Source organism: Patella vulgata, chromosome 1 (genome assembly GCF_932274485.2).
Source record: "Patella vulgata chromosome 1, xgPatVulg1.2, whole genome shotgun sequence".
Classification (NCBI taxonomy): domain Eukaryota; kingdom Metazoa; phylum Mollusca; class Gastropoda; family Patellidae; genus Patella; species Patella vulgata.
In genome coordinates this window covers 28,093,276-28,114,053 of record NC_065879.2, presented here as the reverse complement: position 1 = coordinate 28,114,053, position 20,778 = coordinate 28,093,276, and the positions used below count along the sequence as shown (strand labels likewise).

Here is a 20,778-nt window from a genome sequence, read left to right as displayed (position 1 = left end):
CAATTTTAATTTAAAAAAATATATATGCATTCCGCCGAGAATATAATAAATATATACATTTCAAGAGAGGATTAAAGGACAATATTGGTGCCAGTCATTATCACATATGTGATAGAACTGGTTAAACACGTTCCAAATATTATTTTATCACAGAGGTCATTGCTACGATAGATGAATAATCAATGTTTCAACAATAGGAAGTGACGAACGCAAAAGGAAAACCCGAGTTATCCCTCTATATAACTGGCTGAAGTGACGGGTGATAACAGATGCATAGGCGAATTTCTGCTCACTAAAAATTCCTTCGAAGACCAAAAATGGTTATATGAGACTGTAAGAGTATATCTGACAATTCAAAAAAGTAATTGCATGTCAATCGATAAGAGAACACGAGAAAAATAGAAACAGTCCGTACATTCACGGGTGTTTATTCATTCTATACTTATAAAAACATGGTAATGCACGGGCTTTTTCTATTTTTCTTTCATGTTCTCTTATCTAGTGAGAGTCAATTTTGTTTATGAATTGTCAGATATCCTTTCACAGTCCCATACAACAACTTTTGTTCTTCGAAGGAATTATTAGTGAGCAGAAATTCGCCCATGCATCTGTTATCACCCGTCACTTCATTCAGTTATATAAAGGGATAACTCGTGTTTTCCTTTTGCGTTCGTCACTTCCTATTGTTGAAACATTGATTACTCATCTATCGTAGCAATGATCTCTGTGATAAAATAATATTTGGAACGTGTTTAACCAGTTCTATCACATATGTGATAATGACTGGCACCAATATTGTCCTTTAACTTTACTTTTCAGTATAGATATACGGAATTTTGGATGAAGCCCCGATTTTTTATTTAAAATACCCAAGTCAATATAAATGTGCCAGAAAATTATTTATATATTTGAAAAGACCAGTGAACGTGCTTTCTACTGATAAGTAGTCTGATATCTGGAATTTCGTATTAAGACCCGTAATTTGGTAGTGAGGGCCAGCTTGATTCCCAGTTAGTGAAGGGTAAGTATAGTGAAGGATGAGATAGTGAGGGCTGACTTGATCTCGTGGCCGCTTCAACATTGATAAATAAAGTCGACAACCCGACATCACGACAACACGACATTTTTACGCGACATTACGACATTCTTAATGTCGTGGTGTCGCGTGAATATGTCGTAGTGTCGGGTTAAAAATGTCGTGATGTCGGGTTGTCCTGGTGTCGGGTTATAATGTCGTGATGTCGGGTTGTCGCCTTATGAAGGGCGACACCACGACATCACGACATGATACCAATCAGCCACCATACTGGATTGCGTCTCTTCTGACTATTTCAGTTTTGTCATTTTCCTTCAGTTTTTTTTTTATACAACAGTGAGCAGTCCCATTCCAAAGTGATAGCCTACTTCCATACTTCAGCTAATTTAGTGGAAGTAAATTCTCGTTCAATGATTTCTAACATTCTTGCAATTATAGTACGATTCTTGGGTAATATTTCTTTCCACACGCAGACTGTGGTGATAGTTACGTATTTATACCTACGGAGGTCGACTTTAGAAAATGAAATGGGGTTTAACGTCCTACTGTTCTGCTCCGACCGGGCTAATGAAGATGGGCATACGCCATACGGGCATACGCCATACAGTGTGCTACGGGTGAAATTTTGCACGGGTAGCGGCAATATGACCTACTCGTATATCGAATTCCAACAGCCTGGGATCTTTCACGTGCATGCCAATGCATACAAGGGACCTCGGTGTTTGGTCACATCCTAACGACTAGATAACTGTCCTTGTCAGGCCCTCGGTCCTGCACCACTGACACAGGGAAACCACGCCGGAAAACCTCGATGAACTTTCTCGGCCAATGCAGAGATCGAACACGCGACCTCCACGCTAGTCAGCTAGCGTTTTACCCACTTAGCCACCGTGGCTCCCGATTCTTCAGAATCTTTTGATTTAGCCTGACTTCTGGGGACATGTGGATGTGTTGGTTGATTTCTTCGGTTCACTGACGTGACAGAATGTTTGGTCTTGTTCCCCGGCATACTCCTGTTTGGATATTTGGTTTTTGAGACTTGAGGACGTCCCGGGTTCTTTTCCGCGGCTTCTTCCTCCATAGCAGCACATACAGTTATGGCAGCTTTGAATTCAATTTCAAGGTGCGTGGTATTTTGATTGGGATTTACCAAAATATGCAATTTTAATAAAAAAAAATTTTAAAATTCGAAAAATTGGTAGGCCTAATGGAAACGTATGATACAAAAGCCAGATTGGATTACTGAAAAAAAAGTTGAAATGTGAAACACCCTAGCTTGATATGCAGGCTAGGGTCGACTATAAAGTGCAATATGTTACATGCTACAATATAACAGTTTCTGACGATTTTATGTCCGTCTTCATTAGCCCAGTCGGGGCAGAACAGAAGGCCGTTATAACCCCATTTCATTTCATTTTGGTCCGTCTTATATGTTCGCGCAATGGAGTTCGGTTGGAGTCAGTGGCATAGTGAAAATTCCAAATATTTCCGACAAAGGTATTTAAGAAAAGATAGATAGCCATTTTATTTTATAAAAGATATGCTGATTGTATGTAGCATTTTAAAGAATGAATATTGACAACTATAAGTATCGTACGAAAATTGTATATTTCTTGTAGGTAGAGCAAATGCAGTAGGTAAAAGACAATACGGATCGAGGTGTATTTTATTTTCATCCCATTGATTGGGATAATGAAGACGAGCATACGAAATATTGTGTGCTGTCTGTGAATTTTTGCCCGGATACGGCCGCGTACTTTTATTTTGAATTATGTCAAGTGTTCGTTACGTGTAAAGCCAAGGTTTAAACCGAACTAGACTGGTTCTTGAGCAGTGGGAGGAAATAAGGCAACTGACCATACTTTTGGTCTCTGTCATTGTGTCAAATGTCGTGGTTGGTATAGTAGGCTTGTACATAAAGGTCTAAGTATTCTTGCTAAAGATCCCTGGGCACAAGCCAATTTTTGAAATAAAGGTATACCAGTTGTTAGCCTAGAAATGACCCGACTTTTTTCGGGGGTGAAACAGGGACACAGGTGCCCATTTCATGAATCGTATGTACAGTTATTTACACAGAACTTCGTAACGACTGTTTTATAAAATATTTTTAAAGATATGTTAGCAAACTATATTCTTTCTTGTGTAGAAATTAGAACTCAGTCTTATATGACAGATAGTTTGGGTAACGCGGTTAGCTCCTACAATTACATTAACAAATGAAGGCCTGATGAGAGGGTGTGCAGTGAGTAGGCCTACATTGCTTCGGGGCCCATAAATGGCCAGTATTCGTGCAGCAAAGCCCGCGATGCCTTACTCTGAATTGGAATGTATTATAGTTCAGGTATTAAAAAATAAAGATTGTTGAACATAAATGTATTGCCAAGTAGTTTATGGTCTTAATGTCACTGCACAGGTGTGGGATGGGGGCCCAAAATCTACCTTGCTCGGCATATAAAATTCACTTGGTGGCCCTGAACGAATGTCCTCGACCATTGTCTCGAACATCCCTTTAGTTCGTATTGCCCACCTGTAATTTTTATTTTCATTTTCTGTTTCTTTTGTTAAGGGTACTACAGTAAAGCCGAGTCCTGCTATTATTATCAAATAGTATGTGTACCACAGGTCCCCATAGCCCCTACCAATTAACTAGTAACACACAAGACAAACACATCAACAAGACAAAGATGTTGTCAAAGATAAAGTCAAATAGATTGCATAAAATAAATAAATCTCAAACCAATATTTAACAAATTATAAGTAAATTTATAAATACTGATGAATTTTTTCTAGCCCACTAGGCTTTTGTTTTTATTTAATCTCAACTTCTGAAAAATTACAAACAAGATCGTTTTTAAAAAAATAGATGAAAGTGATATGAAACATGTATATTCAGTATAATGACACATCTACGCCTATCCTAATCCCCTATACCTGTATGGTCAGTTAATAGTCTTCTTTACATGAAACACTCTCGTACACAAATCTTCAACAATTCAAATATATATGTAAAATAAAATATACACATAATAATTGTACACAATTATGTAACAATTAAATATAGATATATAGCAATTACAGTACACATAGATTTGTAAAAACAACACACGAATACATAGCAAATATACAGATCAGTTAAAGATACATTAGTTAAAAGTTTAATAAAGAGTTGGTCATTCTTGATATATTAATTTCAAAATAAAATATAAAAAAAGAAAATATTGAAAATTTCAGTCAAATTACTTTATTCTGAATGGAGTTGTCACGGTTGGAAGTTTGGACTAAAAATAGGCATCAACTGTCTCCGCACCGTCTCCGAGAATTGCCGATCATTTGATTGAGAGAGATAACTCTACCCACATATTCTCGATTATCAAGTAACATTCTCAATGGCTACGGTACACTTGATTGACAGGCCTTTCATCGGCAGTCTCCGATAGTGACGTCAGGGACTAACGATAAACGTTAGCTTGGTCAGTCATTTATTGATTTAATAATCAAATGGACGACTCTTTAAATCCAAGCTTTGTCTATGCCCTCCGAGGTTCTACAGAGTTGATTTTGAGCTTGTCATGTAAATAAAGGTCCAATTAATAATTTCAATAACATCTGAAGCCTAACGAAAGACTTGGAATAGGCAGATTAAACTGCTAACTAATGTATCTTTAAACAATTACACATAGATTTGTAACAATTATACACAGTATGCATAATATATAATAATTACACATAGATCTATAGCAAAAAACACATAGATCTGTAACAACTACATGTGATTTGACTGATAAATGAAATGAAACCAGCAGTTGTCTGATAAAAAAAATAAATGCATTTCTTATTGGTGTATATATCGAGCATGCAAGATACAGCAATCTATCAATCTGTAAACCAATATACCATAATCTACCAAGATACACCAATATTAACAACGGTTTATCAATATAAACCAATCTGTCAATCAAAACAATTTATCAAGATACACAAATCTGTCAATCAAAATACACCAATGTGTCTGTCAATCAAGCTACACTAATCTCAATCAAAATACACCATTGTGTCAGTCAAGATATGCCAGTCTGTCAATCAAGATACACCACTGACTGTTGTTGGAGTAGGTTTAGGTACAAGTATAGGTGTAGGAAAGAATTGATTAGATAGTAAATGTTCTTTAATATAACCTTCTCCCATCTCATTATAATCTTCTCTTCTTATACATGATGATTTCAAATATGGTGATAGCGACCATTTTCTAGCTCCTAACCATGCATCTAGACTTGGATTAGCTGTAATAGAAAAACACAAGCACATAATATACAACAGTTGTCATTGTTAAAATTAATATGTAGAAGTAAAACAGTGGTTTTCAAACAGCTAGGAATTTTAGCAAGGGTAGGAATTGGGGAGGAGTTTTAGTCAAGGGAGGAACACCAAACTGGAAAAGAATAGTGCACAATGCATATATGTATTAAATTATATATTTAACTATTAGGTTGGATCACAAAATACTGCTACGGGTCGATCACAAAATACTGCTACCACAGACTTAATTTGGGACTATTCAATTATTGTGGTTTAAAGTTTTTTAACATTAATATTATGATACTAGGATATCAAAATAAGGGTGGATTTGAGGAAACCTGTGATGGAAAAGGGAAGAAAGTGACATGGGTCTATAAGAACCACTGATTTGTCAAAGATGATTTTAAATACAGATGTGAAGGCCTCAAGAAGAAGAGAGACTACATTTAAAAAATCTTTACTTTTCTAAACATATTCCATTAATTTCTTGGAATCTTACAATACAATTCCTCAGCTGCTAGTATGGAATTTTACTAAGAAAAGAAATAAATCTGACCAGCTTTGTAAACAGTAAAAGTTGACTGAAAAGGTCTCATTTCTAGTAATTCTTTCTCCATTCTTTCTTTAAAATTGGGAATATTAGAATTACCACCAGTCAAAAATACACACTGAAAAATAATATGCAAAGATGAACACATTCACTATAAAGTACAAAGATTATATTATGGTTAGGATGGTAAGAGATTCCATTCTGTATTTGTGTGACATCTAAACTCCTCTATACCAACAGGCAATGATTAACCATTGGCAACAGCAGAGACATATGAATCCTCATTACTATTGAAAGTCTGTTTCAAACGAACTTGGGGGGTTGGATGGCCAAATGGTTAGCACGTGTGTGCTGTATCATAAGGCCTGTCATTGAGTCAACTGGTGTGGTTTCGAATCCCCAGTTGTACGTGACAAGGAATAGGGTCGCCTGTCCAACCTCGTGGGTTTTCTTCGAGTCCTTCGGTTTCATCCCACTGCAAAGAACAAAATGCGCAAGCGAATTATTGAAATAAAATTGAACCATGTGTTAGTCCCGAAATGACCTGGTTTGTGTCGAGTGGACATTAAACCCCATTTCTCGCTCTCTCTCTCAAAGGAACTTTCTCGTCTAACACTAGTATGGAATCCAGGATCTTCAGATTTAATAACATGTAATATACAAGATAAAACTTTCAACCTCCTACTAACCTTTACAAGTTTATTTTGATCTTCAGGTTGATATTTTTTAAGGACGTAATCCATAGATTCTGCTATACCAGCTTGTTCTATACCAACCATTGATGGTTGAAATAATATCTCTGGTACTCTAAATATACAAATTGTCATAATTATCTAAATGCTTTGTTCTTAACCGTAAGATAAATAACCTGAGATTTTTTAATTTGTTTCAATTCAAGTAGATGTGTGTAAATCTATAAACAATTGGCAAAAATGGATACAACCATTGATTCCTTATCCAACAAACTTATATTTATACTTGCCTTATTTTCTCTACTGCTAAATGTAGTTGATAATATTCAGCTAAATTAAACTCTCCTCCTGGTAAACCACCAAAATCTAGTTCCCTGTAAAAATATAAATGAAATGAAATGGGGTTAAGGTTTATCGTCCCACTTAACGGCCTAATCAAGAAAACACAAAACAAAAGAAATAACTGGAATATAACTGATGATATCATACCTCTGAAATTCTGGATCATGTTCTCGTAGCATATTCTCTAATTCTTCAAGTTTTTCATCTTCTGCTTCAGAATCACTTGTTCCCATTTCAGGATTCTTTAAGATAATAAAATAAATTGACAATCTGGTGTTAGAAATATGCACGCAATTATTATTCACAATAATCTTTTCCATTTCAAACCAAAATAAATCTTTTTAAAAACAATTTAATTTTAATTGCACATTCTAGGTGTAGTAAAATGCAAATGATAAATTTCATTATTTTTGAAGAATGCGTATATATACAATAATAAATCTATAACTTACAATTTCTTTATAAACTTCCCAATCTGCATCATTCTGACCAAATGTATCCTCTTTCTTTGATGACTCTAGAAATATGTAAGACATCTGTATTAGACACTATATTTAAAAATTTTTTCTTGTTTTCAAAATAATTTCAAATTTGAAATAGAATGACCTAATTATGCTTGTAACAACATACCTCTCATAACATAGTATTACATTAGAATGTTTGGAAAAAGATTACTTTTTTTGTGTTTTGTGATTACCTCCCTTGTTGAGAGTTTCCGTCACTGCAGATCAAGGATTGTAGGGCACTCAATGGGGGTACTCGATTGAACGCTCTGGAATTGAATTCTCTCAATCACAAAAATAATGTCAATCGAGTGAAAAAGTGGATTTCGAGCTACAACGCATGCGTTGACGGAATAAGTAAATATCTCAACCAACCATGCAGCCGAAACATATTCGTTGTGTTTAATTACGTCACGATTCTACTCACACCACCTCCGTTGTAGGGACTGACAGAACTGTGACAGAACTGAATTCCGCGTTACTCAATTGCAATTCTGGACGTTCTGAACTGTGAATCGGGCATCCCCAATGTCTCTTCCCGCATCCATGATCCATTCATTTAATTTGATAGTACTTTTATCATTTTCTACTGTCTGTGTGATATGTTTGTAATGACTGTGGGTTTGTCATCTGTTATGGTTCTCCTTACTATTTAATTTGGGATTATTACAAATTGGGATGTGCGAGTGTCACATAAAGGCATACTGACATCAATTATTCCATCAACTTTTCAGTAGCGCAGGTTAGAAGGCATGGGATGAAAAAGAATCTTGTTGGTCAGATGGAGTGTAAAAACTGAGGTTCCATGTATACATATTAAATAAATTCTTACAGTTAGAGATTGAAATAAGAGCAGGCAGTAGCCTCCCTCATCACACAATGTATGCCATATGTCCGTATTCATTAGCTCAGTTTGTGCAGAAAAGTAAGACATCAAACCCCATTTATTTCAAATCCACAATAAGTGAGTTCTATGCAGTACTAGAAGAATGCCCGGCTTCGCTCGGGGGTCCTAACTCCGAAACCGGAAGTGATAGACAAACGCCACCTGGCCTATGTTACTCCCCAGTCCGAGCTACCCCTATACCCTAAATTTCAGACTCGGGGCAGACCTAGTGTAGCCGCCAACCCCGAACAGACAGACAGACAGACAGACAGACAAACAAACAAACAGACAGATAAACGACAGTCACAAATATTAGTATAGATAATGAACCCATAAAGAGGTCTGAGGGAATCAGTTTTTTAGAAGAAAGTTCTCACTTACTCTGAGCCAACTGTGTGATTATTTTCATCCGTTGTTGTGAGGCATACGTACGGCGTTTAGCCATGTCACCCTTTTTCTTTCTCCTTACATTACGTGACTCTAATATTTTCTGTCTTTTGTTACGAACCTCCATCAACCAGCCAAGGAAATCATTCTTACGTCTGTCTTCTAGAACCTTCTCTTCTTCTAATTCCTGTTGTTGTAAAATTCAATTTTGTTATTATTAATTTGCTTAAAGAATTAGGAAATATGGATCAGCCTTCCAAACTTTCAGGGATTTTTTTTTTTTTATCAAGTATTTTTGTTCTTCAAAGAGTAAACAAAGCAACCTCCAAAGAAATGTCTTAGCTTTGCTTAGCTTTAATGGGAAATATTAATCATTGAACTCAGTCGGGGGACAATTATGGAAACAAAATCAAAATATGAACAGTAGATAATGTCCAGATTTGATTCAACTGGAATAAAAAGAGGCCTCTCAAAAGAGTTTACCCATTCGTTATAGGTGGCGCTAAATGCTGCAAAATATTTGGACAGATGAGATTTAACTATCGCAATATCATAGTTTGCAATGAATTTAAAATCCCTCAAATGGCAATAAACAGCTTTAATGTTTAAAATACTTCATAGCAAGCATAAAGTTCAAGCATTTTTACCTTTTGTCTCTTAGCTCTTTGCAAAGCTTGTGCCTTAGCTCGACCATCTTGAGCACTTTTTAAGATACGTTGTCGTTTTTTTGTTTCTAACTGTTCCTGTGTAAGTTGATCATCAGGTATATTGAGTAGATTAAAGATTGGCTTCTTTACCTGTATATAAACATGTTTAAATAAAATAAAACATTTATGACAAACATGATCAAATAAGATCTGTCAATAAACAATATACAAGACAACACAAACTTTAAACAAATGAAATGAAATGGGAGTTTAACGTCCTACTGTTCTGCTCCAACTGAGCTAATGAAGTCGGGCTTATGCCATACAGTGTGCTATGACTATGAGGCAAATTTGGCCTGGACAGTGGCTAAGGGATATTTTACGTTCATGCCAATGGGTACACAGGACTTTGGTTTTTTGTCCATCCCAATGACTATTTGTCCCTGTCCTGCGACATTGACAAGGGGGAACTATGCTGGAAAATCCTGATGAACTTCTTGGCAAACGCAGGAATCGAGCACAGGACCTCCAGGTTGGCATGGAAATGCCTTACTCACTTAGCCACCATGGCTCATGACTTTCAACAATGAAACCCCCAATCCTGTCAGGAATATCCCTATGATGGAAGTAGGCATTAAATAAAAATATAAAAAGTTTTAGATTTATATATTTTTAAGAGAGAGAGTTTTATTACCTCAGGTTCTTCAGGAGGTGGTTCAACTCCCAGTATTTTAGCTTGAGCACGTTGTATACCTATTGTTAATTTATTAATATCTTGTTGTAGTTCTTCTGATGTCTTTAATCCTACTGTATACAGGGCTTTCTAAAGTTTACAATAAAATAGCTTTGAATTAAATTCACTTTTATCCAACAGAACTTCCAGCTAATGGTGTACCAATAACGTCACCAAGACTGGAGGTTACATATCTAAGAGTTCTGTATTTATCTTCTTCATTTCAGTGAGACATACAAAACAAAAAGTTTTTCATCCAAATTTTCATGAATTTCCAACATTCTTTAAAGAATTAAAATGAATGTTACGTATACAGGTACTTACAATAAAATTTTGCTTGTCTCCATCTAACATCAATTCTTGGACTGCCATTAATTCTTTTAATTGATCCTCATCACTCTTCAACTATAGATAATAAATAATTTGACTACATTATAATATACCTCTATGCAACTATTATTATTGAAGAGATTTGGTTTATAAAGTACACAATTAAAGCTGCAACAATTCAAAGATTTATCAAATAATCATGTTTGTGATGTAATCATTTTTGTATCTTGAAGCTGGATATAAACAGAAAAAAGTTTACCTAAATGTCTCAAGAAGGCAGATGATTATGACTACAAGATAAGTATCTAAACTAGAAGACATCTGTGTTTACATAGTTAAAATTAGCTGATTTTTTTGTATTTGTATACTGTGTATGTTTTAGTGATTGGACAGTCTTAATAATAGAAAATAATTAATATCTACCTTCTCTAGTCGTCTTTTTTGATTAACTTCTTTTAGTCGTTTTATTTGTTGTAATCTTCTTTCTTTCTGCTGTTCAGCAGTTAATTGACTTCCTGAAGACTGAAAATAAATTGTTTATAGTACATAGGGTTGTTTCACGAAATTTTAACTAAGATAAAATCCAAATTTTAGTAATTTGATTGGATAATATTAGGTTGATTTTAGTGCTTAGCCAATCAAAATTGAAGTATCTACTAAAATTTGAATTTATCTTTAGTTAAGATTTCGAGAAACAGGGCCCAGAACATATGTATATGGGTTGCAAAACCTCAAATTCGTATACAAAGATAAAATAAATGGTTTTTTTTTTCCGAACAGCGCAGTTCAATCAATATGTCTTACTAATAGTTAGTAGACTATAGGCATACTAGTAACATACAAGATGGGGAGACAAAACTCATTCAATGATACAACAGTGTTCAGTGTAGAATTGTCACATGATGGCAATTCATTCAATTCAGACTCATGACTGAGAACTCTCTTAGTATATACAGTATCATTCACTTAATTTTTGGTATATAATGAGTCATTTGAGAAAGAAATGAATGAAATTATACTCTATAGGTGAATCAGGCACATTAGATATACAAAATCTATGCTTACAGCCCTAAAATACGACGACGATTAGTTAAATTGTATTCATCTTAGTGTGCAGTAAGAGAATTAATATGCTATGTAAAACAAGAATAAGTTATTATGTAAATAAATTGCTATAATTACCATGTAGAAACTTTGTGTTGTTTGTGAGATGTTATTTAGCCTAGTGATCATTTGGCAAAATAAAAAATATAAAAAACAAAAACTTTGAAAGTATTGTCTGCCTGAATACTTTTTTGTATGGCTATTTAAGAGTTGTTTCTAACTAAAATACACTCCTGTTAATACTTATTGAACAGTGTCAATCAGAGCATTTTTTTAAAAGGGGGATAAATTATCTTGGCCTGTGTTCTATGGAAAGTATTATGCTATCTAATCAGAATATTTGAAAACAGGTGCCAAAAATATTTTTAAATGACATCCATATAATTGTTTTATATGCTCACATTTTTACAAGCTGTTATTATTCTGTTTAAAAACACATAAATCAAACATGTTTTGATATAATGTTTTCTGGATAAAGGTAAATATATATATACTCACTGTATTGTATGGTAATTGTATTTTGTGTACATTTTCTGTATAATACTCAGTGGACGTCCATTGATCTAACTCGTTTAAATAATCTGTTGCTAGGTAACAGTGATCACGTAGTAAACCCTGGGAATATATAAACCAAATTTTACACTATAACATGTATTATTCTCTAGAATAAAATTTCACTAAAGATTGGCAAAAATGTATAATAGCAACCTATCCATGTCCAAGATATTGTGAGGCAGTGTATGCTTAATCTTTCTTAAACACCTCATACCACTTTCTTTCATACTGTATCTACCTTCTTTAGTAGGATCAGTGGGAGGAAAATTTCCTACCAGAGAGAGAGAGAGGGAGAGTAAGAGAGAGAGAGAGAAAGAGAGAGAGAGAAATGGGGTTTAACTTCCACTCGGCACAAACTAGGTCATTTCGGGACTAACATATGGTTTTTAATTTATTTCAATAATTCGCTTGCGCGTAGGGGTCTTAGCAGTGGGAGGAAACTGGAGAATCCGGAGAAAACCCACGAGGCTGGACAGGCGACCCTACTCCTTGTCACGTACAACCGGGGATTTGAAACCATGCCAGTTGACTCAATGACAGGCCTTATGATACAGCACGCACGTGCTAACCATTGGGCCATCCAACCCCCTAGGGGGAGAGAGAGGGGGTTACATCCACGTGACACAAACTAGGGGTCATTTCAAGACTAACATATTGTACAAATTTAGTTCAATAATTCGCTTGCACGTAAGGGTCTTTACCTTTGGAAGGAAATCAGAGAACCCGACCTACCCAAGAGATTCAAGATCAAAGGTTTAATATCTGAAAGTATTTTACCTCACAGCGACTAAGTGTAATGGCGGCAAAATGACCTGGATATTTCAACTGAAGTAATCTCTGCATGAACGTATCAAGATGAATTCCACCAAAATTAATTCTACGAGAGTTGACAGCATGTAGATGTTTCTTGTAAACAGGAAGTATATGTGTTGCTTGGTAACCACAATCAACAATAATAGCATTGTTTATTTCTGAAATTAAAATACTAATACTTTCATAAAATACTGATGTTATTATTATATTATTGTTTAGGGGTTAAGACAGCGATTCTGTCACTCTAACATCTGGGTGATTTGTGGTACCCTATCTACAAAATGGCGACCTGAAAAGAATACTTATTATTTGATGACAAGAACAATAACGATTGGAAAGTCTGAAATCCAATAGATCAGGGAATCCTAAAAAGATTCCAATCAAAATCCAAAAAGAAAGCAATTATAGGGTATAGCCTATCCTTAATTATGACTAGTCAAACATAACCAGCCAGTTCAGAATTGAAATCTTAAAGAACTCTAACTTCAAGCGATTCCAACATTTCAATGAAGATAACTCTGTAAATACAAAACAGTTCCAAATGAATAGAACAGTCCACACTTCAGTAACACATATCGCCATATTAGTACATTCAAAATACATGTACCCTAGTCTAGTGGGACAAAAATATACAATGATGTTCTTATTAGCTCAACCTGGTGGTCATTTCTAGGCAATACTTTTCATACAGTAATTCTATAACAAAAATAAAAATGGTTGGCTTGCCCAAGTTTAGATTTGTCACTGATTCCATTAAGTAGTTAGGTTTTAAAACGTTAAATACTGTGTAATTCAACCATCCTATCAGCATGGTACACAGTACATGGAAATAATAGAGAAACGAGGAATCAATACAAAGTCTCAGTGAGGTCAGAACAAGTTGCCATGTGGTTAAAGATCTAGCTTACTAATCGGTTATGTTTCTCTCATTTAACACCCAACCTACATTAAAACACTTCAAAAGTACAGGGTTTAAAAAATTTACCCTCAAGTGGTTTATTTTGGTAAAAGCTGAACATAGCATCCACTCCATACGTAACTTCTGGTATATGGTAACATTCAAATAACAACTCAGACATTTCTATAATAAAATACAATTCTATTTAATAATTGACAACAGCCATTAGACATAGGATTAGATTTTAAGCTAAGTCTGTAAAAACTATATTACATGTGTACAATAAATCCAATATTATATTTGCAGCAGTGAATCGACATGGAACATAACTTAATTGTATAGGAAGACAAAAATGTGACACAATACATTTTTCCCATATTTTATAATTATAAATTAGAATTTAGACTATGAGTATGATAGCCCAATAATAAATGCAAAATTTAATAAAATTTGTTAATACAATTCACATAAGCTTCACTAGCTATGATCACTTTATCATCCTCTGCCATTATATAAATGATTTGTGTAATGTCGAGTGACTTAGAATTCCCATCCTGCCACAGTTATGTCAGTCCAAACAACAGAGGTGATGTTTGAGTAGAATCGTAACATTAATAAACACAATAAATATGTTTCAGCTGTCATGGCAGGTTGAGATATTTTTTTATGCAGTCGGTGCATGCATTGTAGCCCGAAATCTCCCTTTTCACTCAATTGTCACTATATTTAGGATTCAATTTAATTCCAGAATATTCAATTGAGTACTCCTACAGTAATTCAAATCAAGGGCAGTAAAACAACTTATCATACATGGACATATAATGAACTTACGTTGTCTAGATATATTAGGGTTACATGGAGGTTCAGTAAGAACTATAGGATGATCAACCTTTCCTTCTGTTGTTATACCAAGGTGTGTAAACACATAATCAAATATCTGTTCCTAGTAAAACAAATATAGAATACAAAATATATTATACTGTATACTGTAAAAATTGGACAAAAATGATCATTATGTGACAAAAAACAAGCAATATAGCCTACTTCAAATGACAAGGTAAATATATCACTTGTCTCCCTTAGTTTAATTACATGATACAGCATATTCCAAACAGTCAAATGTAACAAGACCACATATTCACCCATGACTAAAATTGAGTTTATGTTTAGATAGAACCCTATCCTGAATAAAATATTGTTTATCAATAAACCCCACATATTATAATGGTTATTTTTATTTCTCATACTAGTCACTTGTAAGAAAAAGAAAGAAATGAGTTTATACACAATTTGTCAACAAACTACTTAGTATTTGGAAACTAACATAAGACTGTGTATAATGCAAGGGAGATAATTTTTCTAGAACCTGTTATATTTCAGGCTATTCTGCTGTGATCTAACAATTTGAAATATATATTTGTGATAATTTTCACAAAATAAAATGGAGTTTAACATTCTACTATTCTGCTTAATTTTCACAAAGTAATTCTGTTGTTTCATTGAAGTTCTTTGTGTGTTTTTCATATTCTGTATGGTTTTCATCAGATATGATACAATACTATTTTTCAGATGCACAAAACCAGATCCATCTTTTCTAGAGCAAAATTCTGCGTAGAATACGATGCCGAGTGGTAATCAGTCCGCCATTAGGGAATTTTCGAGATATTCGGGGTCAAAGGAGGTCATTTGCACTGAAAGTGAATGCGCAGCCATTCTTATATATCATGAAAACATGCTGAAAATGATCGAAGGTAATCATTCTTTCAATAAAAATGTAAACTTGCTAAATTCACTTTTCTTCTTTGTGACCCCGGAGGTTAAAAGGTCAAATTTTCCATTTTTACACTAGGAAGATTTAGTGAAAATGACCTCAACTGGCCTTTGACCCCTAATATCTTGAAAACGCCCAAACAACAGACTGATTACCACTCGGCATCATATTCTACGCAAAATTTTAGTCTAGAAAAGTTGGGTCTGGTTTTGTTGAACCTTCAGTCATGGAGTTGAATCACGATATCAAAAATTTTTGATTGCCCAAAAGGCATGGTCCTGTCAATCTTTGGTTTCCTGTAGGTTTTTTTTCCGGTTATGACCTTGTATTTGTTGGGTGTTAGAATAGTTAGATTTCAAATTATAGAGCTGCTCTCACTCGCCATCATTACATGTATCTTTATGTCTGGGAATAGAATTTCGAGACTACGGCCATAGAAGCAAGCCTGCGTGGTTGATTGACTACACTGTGACATTTTTCAGATAAAAAAGTAGCACTAAGGATGAATAGATCTTTATGTGCATTTTCCGATTGTGGGTTGTGACATACAAGTTATAGAATATAGAGCAATGATAGCAAATTAGAAATTCACGAAAGGTAGCAGTTTAATCTACTTTCATTTTCTGAAAATGGCGAAAATATGCCGATAAATTCTTCCTCAGACAAAATGACAGACAGTTTCACCTGACAAGTTGCAGAATTCGATCAGACTTTGTCCCTGTCCGACCAGTTATTTCCAGGCATGGCACAAAATGAAGTAATTAGAAACTTTTGTAGATGACAAAGTCTGACAAAACAGAGTAATGGTACTGTACTTAATTCCTTTGGTAAAATTTTTAAATTTAGGGCTTATATGTCATTTACTTTGAAAGGCATTTCAGTCAGCATATATCATGTTTTGCAAAATTTGATTTTGTCACCTACTTCCCTCTGTCAGATCAGGGCAATATTCTTCTTGGTATTCCAATTGTCAAAGGTTCTTATAAGTCATGAGACCAACTCCCCAACCACAGTCCATGTAACTCTAGAGAGTTAATTATGGGCTAGACGTGTAAATAAATGTCTAATTAATGATTTATATAAGTTTTGTGGCCAAACGAAAGATCTGCATTAAGCAGATTTAGCTCTTATATAATGAATATTTAATATGCAACTAAATATATATATATATAGAGAAAGAGAGAGAGAGAGAGAAATGGGGTTTAAAGTCCACTCGACACAAACTAGGTCATTAGCTAAATATAGATACTATATAGTTACCTGTACATCAAACATAGTAACAACATTTCTATCAAACTGTGTTCTTATATTCCATCTAACTACTTCTATATTACTTATATCATTACCTATTTGAATCTCATTTTCCTGAAAATTAATAATATATACATTATATATAATAATGTTTTAACTGTAAGTCAGTATTACGATATGTAAAATGATGAGTGTAAGGTTTTGGGGATTTCTACATCGCTCCAGCTAATAGAATAATGAGGATATATATAACATTAACAAGATGGCATCACATTTATTCAATGGAAACTTAATAAGAACTAAACTGTCGTAAAAGTATTCCTCTTAAAGAGAATACTTGGTCGGTGACAAAGTTGGCACCACTAAATAAATCTTCTATAATAATAATAATAAACATAAAAAATCGTTTCACCTTTTTCCCTCTTTGTTTAGCCGTGATATTTTTAAATATAAACTGGGGGTTTTCTTCTGTAGCCCATCCAACTCTACATTGATATCCCCCTGTATAATAAAACAATCATAAAGATTTATTCAAAATGTATGTTTAAATCAATAAATTACTTGACCATGGTTTTAAGTTGGCTTACATTTTAGATTCATATCACAATATTGTAGTTTGCAAGGAATTCCTATTGTGCTAAAATGTTGCAATGAGACTTTTAAATCTAACTTTATAGTCACTTGTATTGGAATAAAAAAGAAAACTCTGCTTTCCTGTATTTGCCTTTGTTGATAATTTTATTACAAGACTGCAGACTATGAAGTTCATGGGCCTAACGGATTAAACCCTCAAGTCTCTCATCACATGAAGGGTGTTTAAGTACAAAAGAAAGGTGTAGGAGTGGGTATAAATCAACTGATTCACTTACCATTATCAATAACAAGAGGAACTTTATTTTCTGCAATTGTTGGTGAATATTCTAAAATTGGATCAGCAACAGTCTTTTCATCATTAAATGTATAAATATTCTTATCTGTAGCCTTAGACCTGTCAAATATTAAAGATTTAAATAATATCAAGTATTAAGCTTCCCTGTAAATCATACTGACAACTTATTTACGGCAACGCTACAAAAACTGGGCATTGATCTTTCTCTTTTTGGCCAACATGGTGGCAAATATTTTGCTGAATATCTTAGAACAATAGGTTTACTGTTTAAATCTGCGCATTGTAATGTTCTATGATATTCACATGTCATATCACGAATGTGAGCTGTTTCGTAACCTAGCTGCTTCATACTTAGTTCATCTGTACCTAACATGAGCAGTTTCGTACCTTGGTTAATATCAAGAGAACAAGACAACTTTTACATGCACTTAAGTACGAAACAGCCAGGTTACGAAACATCCTGCATCCCATATCACAGCACAATGGCAAAAAAATGTGCTGGACCACAGGTGCGGGTAGTTTTTTTGCCAGAACTGTTTCACCAGAGCTGTTTCATTCCAACTTACAAGTCATCTTCTGAAAGCTGGCCTTGGTCACTATTTTCAGATCTTCGTAATCAATGTGTTGATTTTTTCTACTACCTCCGGTAAATAAGTCAGCCTTAAAGTCAAATTTTATCTCTAGATCATTCCAGTATCGATCCAGTCTGCTTTCAAATGATTTTAATGTTGGCGCATTTACTACTAATTTGGGTAGATCATTCCAGATCGTTACTATTCCCTCGGTGAAGAAGTTAGATCTGATTTTTTTGTTGGATCTTTGGATAGCAAGCTTTTTGTTATGACCTCTTATACAGATATCAGGGTTGTAGTTTTGAAGTTCTGATATTATCTTGTATTCCTCGATCATTCCATATTCCTTAGGGTTGGTACTGATTTTGTGGCTCTTCGCTGGACATTTTCTATAGCTGTTACACCCTTGATTTTACACGGACTCCAAATACCATTTACATATTCTAAGTGAGGTCTAAGTGAGTAGAGGGAAAATTTTCTCATCTAGACTTGAAAAAGTTCTCCTTATGAGGCCCATAATACTGTAAACTTTGTTTATGTTTTTGTTCAAATGTAAGTAACCCACCATAAATAAATATCTCCAAATATCTCAACAATTACACCACAATATCTATACATGTATATACACCAAGCCTTAAATCAGTTTCAAAAATTTATAGTCACTAAATAAACGGTTATGCTGTACTTAATAAGCTATGACCATTTAATCATCCATAAATAATACACTGAAAGATGGTTCCGAGTGTCGCCCATAACATCCGAGCACGTGTGAGTAAAAAATAGGTTACATGCCCTTGTTTTGAAAGTATTCTCCCTTAACCAGTCTACCGATCATTCTACGTTTGATTAATAGGCTGGGATAATCAAGACTACTTTTTTACAAAACATGACAGAAAGCTGGAACAATAAATTGAATTTAGAAACACATATGTTAGGCAACTCAACAATTGTTTTAAGAACCTTGTAAAAGTAAAATGAAACTACTGCTAAGTATCAAGTTCTTGCCCAACACAAGTATTTCAGAGATATTATTTGTACTAAACCAAAAGATCCAGCTCCTAATGTTACAGTTCATGATAAACCAATTTAAAAAATAAACAAACATAATTTCTAAAGCTGCTGTAATAACCAATATGCTAAATATTACTGCTATTCAGAATTGTCAACAATAGATTTTTTACGGCTGTAATAGTTGATAGAAGTGTAGAGCATAGCACGTGCGATGGCTATTTATAGTATCATAGACTCTACCGCTGAGTGCGTAGCGTATGCAAGAAATCACTTCAAGATAAGACACAGAAGCATGTGCATTCGTCGTGCCGAGACCAAGTTTCTGTACGGTGCACGGGTCACCCTTTCAAATGATCCTTAAAACTCAGTTTTTGATCTATGATAACCCCAACATCCTTTTCCTTTTCAATTCTGTATTGCTTAATTCATAATTGTAGATGTTTTCTTGGGATGATTTTTCATCAGTGAGTACTTTGCATTTATCTTGATGAAATCGTAGTAGCCATATCTTAGACCAATTTGTAATATCTCGTTGTCGGCTGGGTTTGAAATATCCCGTCTGCAAACATATAGCAGTCTGATTTCAAGTTCTCGGGCAAGTCATTTATGTACAGGACAAAGAGAATCGGGCCTAGTACGCTACCTTGTGGTATTTCACTTGTCACTGGTTTGAAATCGGAGTAGCTACTATTCACTCTAACTCGTACTTGTTTACGATTACTCAGGAATGATGTAACCAGTTTATTCATTAATCTGAGATTCTATAACTATATACTCTCAAATTTTCGCATAAGTCTGTCCATTTTTCTAGTACATTTGTAGTGATGTTGATCTACCTGATAGGAAACCAGATTGTTTAGTACTGAAAAGCCCATTTCTTTTCATGTGTGATACAATATGATCTCTAACAAAGGATTCTAGTCGTAGCTTACATAACATAGTATTATGTTATGTAAGACTTACAGGTCTTTACTTTATTGAATGCTTGCTTTCGGCTTCCTTTTTTGAATATTGCTATACATCCCTAGTTTCAATCGTTTGGAAAGTGTTTGACAGGAGTTTCATCCAAGACTGTTTCCTCATATATATTTCTATATTAATATCATTTAATTAAACTGTGAGTTGAGTTATATGTAGCTTACTGTAAACACTGAACATTATTGTTACATATCATATATACTTATAGTCATAGTGTTGAGTTGCATTATAGGAACTTATATTAATAAGCCAGATAAATTAACAAAAAATAATTCCTTCGAACTCACAATACAAAATGTGAGGGTGCTATTATTGTGATTACATTGGAACCTTACTTGCGTTGTGTTAATAGAAAATAGAGTTAAAAAATTAAATCTCACATGTTTGTTTTGTTTACAAAAAGCGGCACCGGAAGCGAGGATATTTCTACACTTTAAAAAATGAAGAGTTGCTAAATTGTTGTTATCTCCCTTTAAACAACATCCTGTGGGGGTGATCTCAACGAGATCTTACTAAGTGTGCCGCGAAAAATTT

General features: G+C 34.3%; 1 protein-coding gene across 1 annotated transcript; it reads right to left on the bottom strand.

Annotated features, from left to right (window-relative positions):
• Positions 1-3,818: 3,818 nt before the first annotated feature.
• LOC126829669 (actin-related protein 5) lies at positions 3,819-20,660 on the bottom strand. The gene is made up of 19 exons (XM_050559691.1): positions 20,625-20,660; positions 17,664-17,782; positions 17,207-17,295; positions 16,804-16,908; positions 14,604-14,715; positions 13,860-13,955; positions 12,839-13,032; positions 12,005-12,121; positions 10,826-10,924; positions 10,397-10,477; positions 10,034-10,162; positions 9,340-9,489; positions 8,687-8,879; positions 7,369-7,433; positions 7,064-7,158; positions 6,865-6,948; positions 6,572-6,689; positions 5,889-6,000; positions 3,819-5,316 (listed from the first exon to the last, which is right to left on the bottom strand). Coding segments are annotated over exons 1-19 (2,160 nt in total). The 5' UTR covers positions 20,627-20,660; the 3' UTR covers positions 3,819-5,116.
• Positions 20,661-20,778: the final 118 nt, after the last annotated feature.